This window comes from Impatiens glandulifera, chromosome 6 (genome assembly GCF_907164915.1).
Source record: "Impatiens glandulifera chromosome 6, dImpGla2.1, whole genome shotgun sequence".
Classification (NCBI taxonomy): domain Eukaryota; kingdom Viridiplantae; phylum Streptophyta; class Magnoliopsida; order Ericales; family Balsaminaceae; genus Impatiens; species Impatiens glandulifera.
Window position 1 is genome coordinate 46994245 of NC_061867.1, and position 7881 is coordinate 47002125.

Consider the following 7881-nt stretch of genomic DNA (forward strand, 5'->3'; position numbering starts at 1 on the left):
ATCTAGAATTTTCCCTTTTCTGGATTGTTCATGGTATTTCCATTCCACAGCTTTCCTTCTTGCCAAGTTTTGTTTAGGTTGCTCATGATTGTATACACCTTTTTTTATTACATTTCGAAATTTCCTTCACGACGTCAACCGTCCACTTGATCACTTCATCATATTGGTCTTTGTTGAAGAGATTCGAATTCTTTAGATAGTGATTGTTAAAATGAGCATTCAAGTGATCATTTCTTTCCTAGGACATCGTAATCTCTTGTTTATTAACTTGGAAAAATAGCTTCTTCATTTGGTTTCTCAGTCCTGCCAAATTTACTATTTCATTTTTCCTTATTGACCACGTTGGAACAGCAATAGGATCCTTGTTATCAGCTTGAGTATTTTATTTGTCGGGAGTTGCAACAGTAGGAGGAGCTAAGGAGATGACTGTTTCAGGGTTGCTATCTTTCCTGACTTGTTTGTTCTTTTCGGCTCATCTAACCCTTGTATTTCCCACAAAACCGTTGCCTTCAATTGTTCCAATCTTCTATAGAATATCCCCTTCAGTGCTTTTCTCCTGTGTACCCGTTTTCCTCTTTTGAATGCTATCAATTGAAATTTATCAATTGGAATTTCAGGATCCAGATTAACGAGTTGAGAAAATGCACTCATTTTTAATATCTTAGGGTTAGCCTCGGGTGTCACGGGTTCCTTGGGATTTACTTCATCATTCTTCTTGGAACATGAGTTATTTGTCTTCCTGTTTTTCCTTTCTTTGATTTTCGAATCATTCTTACCCTTCTTAGCTGTTTTAGAATTATTCGATCCTATTACTTGACCGATCCTTTCAATTTCATCACTTGTTTTGGAAGAACTATGCCCCTTTCTTTGCTTTTGGTTTGATCTTTGCTGCTGACATCTTCTTCATGGACTTATGATATTCAAGGTCACATATTATTGTTTCATCATAGTCGGTGCTATCGTCTGATTCCAAATCAACATACATGCTTTGGTTCTTTTGATTCGACCGGTGGCTCATAGCTTTGATTGTAGAGTTATAATCCTATCGATTATGACCGATAGAGGAAGCAATTGTATGACTAGAAACGTGAGTAGCACTAGGGCTTATGTGAGAAACCAGATTATCTTTTTCAGACCCAACCAAGTAAAAACCGTTGGCTAACCCCTTATCAGACCCTACCAAGCGAAAATCGTTAGTTAATTCTTCTAGTTTCATACATTCTTCACTTCTTATACCCTAACTTATATTCTAACCCAACTTATTTGTAGCTTCCATTAGATCCATACCCAGACCTAGATTTTCAAACAGATTGTCATTCACAGTGCCATCAACCAACGAATAAATATAATTCTCAGCCAAGCTTTCAGCATTGACTATACCAATCAAGTTTAGTTCATCATCCTTTAGATCTATTTTATTAGACTTTTCTGATTTAGCTGAATTTATTTCCATGACCAGCTCCAACTCAGATCCATTTTCTTTAGTGTTTCCAAATTCTGTTAGACTATGTCCTTCAACAACTTTAGCTAGATGTGTAGGTTTTTTAAAAGATCATGCAATTTTAGCCTCGGTTTCAGAATCTTGGGTGCATTCAGTTTCTTCTGTCCAACCTTTTTTTAGCCTAGTCCATAGTCTGATTGTCTGACTTTCCATCTGATACTTAGTAGGGCAAGTAGACTTAGCATTCTGATCATCAATGGAACCCAAGACTTTCCGTTTTGCAACATTTCCATTGCAGAACAAGATTATGAAATTATGTCCTTCTTTGGACCCAATGGACTATGAGTAGTTGATATCTCCAACTCTGTAGAGGCAATTTCAATATGACCCATTTAATTTCCCAGTTCAACATCCTCTCTAGGAGGACTGGTAAGCTCTGTTTTTTGATCTTTCTCTACACGTGAATAACCCAAACTGTCATGTTTCTTGTTTCTGAAACTAACCCTGACCTTGTAATATTCTTTGAACATACTGATTCTCGACCAACAGTCTTATTCAGCCCTGTCATATTTTCCTCAATAGGAACTCCAATACCAACTTTAGTAGGATCATTCAAAACAAACATAGATCTCAGCATAATGTTTTCACCCGATGCAGAAATAGACCCCAACATTGAGCTTTCAATAAAACTCGATAAACTTGTACAATTTATATCATTTTCCTGCATTACCTTAGAGCCCTTTTGACAAATTATCTCCAATATCGGTACCGAATTTTCAGCACAAGCAACCCGATTGTCATCAGTTATAGTGAAACAAAATTTCAAATCCAATTTCCCAGCAGAATGACAAGTTAGGTCTAGGGTACCAACCAGCGACCCTAACGGTCTATTATGTGTAGCAATTCCAATAACAATAGATATTTCTAGATTTAAAGTCCTATCATATCTATATGCAGTACTATCTTTTCATATCAATTCAATTCTATCATTTCTATTATGAACATGCATATCATTATAGTATGAATCCCCAATAGAACTATTCTTATATAATTCATCTATATGTGGAAAAAACTCATACCCGATGATCTATTTGGCATAGAATCAATAGGCGTATCTTCTCCATTTTTTAGGACTTCATCCATGATTTCTAGCTTCTACTTCCTAGGATTGTTAAGAGATTTGTGAGTTCATATATCAGACTTAGCCTTGTTGTTTGTCGACGGCCCCTTCAGCACCTTCTTAGGATCATCAGGGAGGACTTGAAAGATGCCCCTTGCTCGAGTAACAACACTGGACAGGCATGTACTAGTCATTGGAAAGATCAAGCGCAAACTGCCTAATCTCAAAGGAGCCACAGAGGTTGGAATTCTGCCGCAAAGGGTGGGCGCAAACAACACGATTGGAAACCAATCGCATTGGAATAGGGCTTGGAGATAATTACTCAAACAAGAAAGGGTTTAAGCAAGTTTAGAACGGTCTGTAGCTACGAAAGCTTCCTCTAGACCGAACACTTGATTCAAACGGCGAGAAATAAGTTCAATGGAGACCTACCCGCGCCTCGCGGTGTGGTTTAATGTCCTGACCGAGATCCGAACTAACCTGTAAGCGAAAAGTGAGGATATGAGGGCGACCAATATAAATTCGACTTCAAGTCTCTACAGAAGGGGTTTTTGACGAAATGCTCCGGTCGACGGTAGGAGAAGATGACCGCGACCGTTCTTTGCACAACAGAACACGTTCTAGAGGGCGCACGACAACCGATCGAAGGTGCTGGAGGATGGCGGCCGACTTCCAATGTAGAAGCGCGGTCGTAGAGAGAATCCGTGTCGTTTGTGTCGTTCCTGCCAATCGTGCCGATTGTGCCGATTGTGCCGATTATGCCGATCGTGCCAACAACGACCCAAATATTCGATCCAGAAACTAAATTTGCGATATCTCTCGATTCCTCCGGCCAAATTGAAATTCCTTCGGTCATATTATAAGGGGGAAAGAGACGCACCTGCTGAAGAAATTTGAGATCATTCCAATGTCGGAAGCTCCGACAGCGTTGATGTGCCTGTTGTGCCCGAAGTGAGAAAATAAATATCTAGAGAAAATTTTTCTCTCTAGGTGAGGTTTAGGGTTTGGAGACGATATTTGCTGGAGAGATTTGAGAGAGGGAAACTATTTGACGAAATTGAGCGGGAAATGAATTTAGAGAATATTTTTTTTCATTTCTCTCTCCTGCAAACGTGAAAGTTCATGTCGGATTCGTGACATTATTTTCGTTACAATCTCATTGTCTCTATCATTTCTCATATTTTTAGGTCAGGGTGATTGTAGATCAGATTACATCAGATTTTTGAATAAATTTAAATTTAGCTCTATTAGGTCGATTATACTCAATCAATACGTTACATGTTTCTCTATAACTGACTAATTGAATAATTCATATATTGGGTTGGAATAATAATTATTTAGATATCTCACTCTATACATCTAATAATTATATAAATGTTTTAAATTAATTTTAAACAAAATTAATTATAAAACAATTTAAATAATTTTTGAAACCCGCATCATTTCTTTTGCAAGAAGGTTAATGACAATGCTAAAACCAACACGCTTATCCTTTAACAAAGAATGCATAAGCCTAATAAGGGATATTTAGAAATAACATCTCTGTTTTATTTATTCCTATGTTAGCATACACAAAAGGTTGCCGCATAACACGTCAATTGGTATCCATCATAAGTTAAAAGGGTGCATAGGATTGTGATTTCTTCCAACAATTAGTATATAAATTAGCATGTTTAATTTAGAATAAAGACAAAAATGTCATCCAGATTCTCTTTAGAGATTTTTCATTTCTGTTTTTGCCATTTTTTGTCGAGGCTCGGATAACTAGATGAAACTTGTCCAAGAGGACGCATTACATGATTAGATGAAGGCGGGTAGGAGGGCGAGCCATCTGCGGCTACATCATTTCAAGAAAGGGGGATCTGTGTACAAGCCTACCCAGGGGCGGAGCCAGGATGAAAAATTACCTGGGGCTGACTCTAACTTGCACCTCAGATTTAACTTTCTATGTTCCATTTTTTTTCATGTAATTGATACAATAAATTAATAAATTCAAACATATAAAATAAAAGATGTATGAACATTTACTTTATGAAATTATGAAACAAAATAGTACATTCAAAACATTTAAAACAAACATTATTGAAGTTGTGCCCTTCTATTCTTCTTAGAATAAAATTCTTTAATTATTGTATCATTATCAATGTTTTCAGACAACTCTCGTTCAATATAGACGATCATAGAATCTGTTAAAAACTCTTCTTCCATCTTGTTACGAAGAGTTGTTTTCACGAGCTTCATAGCTGAAAATGCTCGTTCCGTTGTTGCTGTAGAAACGGGAAGAGTTAAAACAAGACGAATCAACCTGTCAATTAAATAAATATATTAGTATAAGTAACAATATAACTATATTTCATAGATTATAACAAATGATAAAATTACCTATCGATCAAATTGTAGGTTTTTGACTTATTTGTCTCAACTAATCTTCGACATAATTCAGAAATAGTTGATAAATTCTGAAATCTTTCATTGACGGGCATGTCAAACTCATAGTGAGCCAATTGTGTTCTCAAGTGGTGCAAATCTTGTGCATCAAAATCTAGATGATAGAATTTCTCAGCAAGTTGATAGATGTGATCAACATTAAGAAGTTTAAAGTTGTCTTTAGGTTCCAAAGCACCACTGAGCTTAAGAAGTTCGACTGCCTCGTCCTTGAATCTACTATTGAGCTCTTCAATTTGAAAATCTATTGCAGCAACAAATACATCAAATTGATAGTGGTGCTTAACTGTAATCGAATCCTTTTGTTGACAAGAACGACTTCTACTAGATTTGTAACAAGCTTCCATCTGAGGTATCTCAATGTCATACTTTTTTGAAACTTCTTCCACGCAACTGAGTAAATTATCAAACCCTTGCTCTCTCAAAACATGAAGCAAAGTTTTAGTAGTTGAAACATGCTCCATTGCATTTAAAATATCTAGAGATCTCTCTTACAATGCTCGACAAAGTAGATTTGTTAATCCCATTATCCTTTTCATTAAATGTAGAATGAATATGAAATCAAAAGACTTCATCGCAATCAACAAACCACTAGCTTCACCACGAATGGAGTTAGAAGACCCCTCATCCACCATATTTTCTAAAACAGTGATCACAGAGCCATACATATCAACCATGCTACAAAGTGAGTCAAAATTAGAACTCCAACGAGTCTTTCCTGGCGGTAATAAATTTCCAATCTGATTACAACCTCTACCGGTATCACGTTCACCAGTAGCTACCATATGTGCAATTTCATTTCTTTGAGCAGAATGTAACTCGGCATGACGTTTAGGAGATGCATTAATAAGATTACATATAGAATTCAATTTCGAAAAAAATAACCAAATAGATACCTCTTTTTCGGCAGCCGTAATTAATGCTAGTTGAAGCCGATGAGCAAAACAATGTACATAATATGCACATGAACATTCTTTCAAAAAAAGAGCCTGTAATCCATTCCAAGAGCCACGCATATTGCTAGCACCATCGTATCCTTGTCCTCTCATGTTATGGATATGCAAGTCATAACGACCAAGAACATCAGATATTTCTTTCTTTAGTGTTGTAGTAGTTGTATCAGCCACATTTACAATGGCAAAGAACCGTTCTCGTAAAACCCCGTCAATATCCACAAATCTTAACACAATAGCCATCTACTCCTTGTTAGATGCATCTCTTGCTTCGTCAACTAAAATGCAGAATTTGGCATCCCCGATTTCTTGGCGAATCTTTATTCTCACTTGGTTGGCAATAACATTCAATACATCTTTCTGAATATCCGGAGAAGTATACTTTGCATTTTTTGGATCTTTTTCTAAGATTGTGTTTCCAATACTCTCATTCAATTTTCCCATAAATTTTATCATCTCAATAAAATTTCCACGATTATTAGAAGATGGAGACTCGTCATGCCCTCTCAATGCACACGCTTGTAAAGTGAGCCACCGAATGCTTTCAATAGTTGTTGTAAGTCGTAATCTGTTCTTTTGTTTTTCATCTGAAGATTGTGCATTCAGTACTTTGTCAATATGACAAGGGATATTCATTAGATTATCAAGATATTCAACTGCCTTATTATGTGGTGAAGTATTACATCCTATATGCATAACAAAAGAGCATCTATCCCCATCATTAACTCGCTTCCAATATTTGAATCCATTTATTGTAAATGTAGGGCTTTGGGGTTGCTTATGTTCAAACAAGAAACATGGGAAACAAAAAGCAGCATCTTTTAAAGGAGAGTATTCTAACCACGTAAATTTCTTAAACCAATGACTTTGGAACCGTCGATTTTGATTTCCAAATTTGGTCGGCGGGTACTCATCCTTAATAGGTTGATATGGCCCCATCTTGATATAAGCTCGTCTAATTTCATCCCTTTGATTAAAAGGATATTTCCACATCGGAATACGTAATGATGGATCAGGTTCAAGAGAACTTACATCAACATCAATTCTAGGAGATTTGTTAGGTTCTTGAGCATGGATATTTGAGATATCGATAGTTGATTGATTACCCCCTTGACTTGGACATGACTGACCTTTTGGTTTAAAAAATGAGTCAATAGTTTTTCTTTTACCTTCCATACTTGATAGTTCTATTATAACCCTAAAAAAATTTAAATAAAACACACATAATATAATTTGAAATATAACAGAACATATTATATAATGCTTCGATTAGTTTGCGATTGATTGTTGATCAGAATTTGAAATATAACATAACAGATTACAGATAAAAGAGATTAAGAGAATGAAACCTGTAATGAAGGAGGAGAGTTAAGTCGATCTTGCAATGCGTAACATTAGTTCAACTTCCACTTCCTCCGGTAACAATTATTGATCATATGTGCTAAAAAAATTTGATGGATGTATTTAACGTTTAAGAAAAAAAAATAATTGTAGGCATGTTTATAAGAAAAAATATAATATATTATATAATATAATATAATAATATAATATATTATATTATATTATATAATATAATATAATAATATAACAATAACCGCCGGATGTTTTTTAATTTAATTGGGTGGAGCCCACCATAATAAAAAAATATTTTAACCGGATGAGAAGTTTGATCATTAAAGAGGACTTTTATTCACTTTGTTTTTTTTTTAATTACATTGGGTGGAGCCCAGCATAATAAAAAAAATATTTTAATAATTTGGGTGGGGCTGGAGCCCACCCTAGCCCCCTTAGTGGCTCCGCCCCCTGAGCCTACCTGGACGGTAGCTCAGGTAACCTAAAGGGAATTAGCGACAATATATTTTCTTTGTTTCCTTGATATTCACCGGTAGAAAAAGGGTCGTCTATAACGAATGTCAATAACG

At 35.8% G+C, this 7881-nt stretch overlaps 1 protein-coding gene across 1 annotated transcript; it reads right to left on the bottom strand.

The window, feature by feature from the left end:
• Positions 1–4640: 4640 nt before the first annotated feature.
• Positions 4641–5470, bottom strand: LOC124943701. Its single transcript, XM_047484177.1, has 2 exons — positions 4944–5470; positions 4641–4866 (listed from the first exon to the last, which is right to left on the bottom strand). Exons 1-2 carry the CDS (start codon positions 5468–5470, stop codon positions 4641–4643), a joined length of 753 nt encoding a protein of 250 aa, XP_047340133.1.
• Between the last annotated feature and the right edge of the window lie 2411 nt (positions 5471–7881).

What these genes read in the sequence shown, in the direction of transcription:
- LOC124943701 (XM_047484177.1), bottom strand. Translation starts at nt 5,470, where the DNA reads ATGGAGCATGTTTCAACTACTAAAACTTTGCTTCATGTTTTGAGAGAG. An exon ending in ACCTACAATTTGATCGATAG is followed by an intron (nt 4,867 to 4,943) that starts GTAATTTTATCA and finishes TTTAATTGACAG; the next exon opens with GTTGATTCGTCTTGTTTTAA.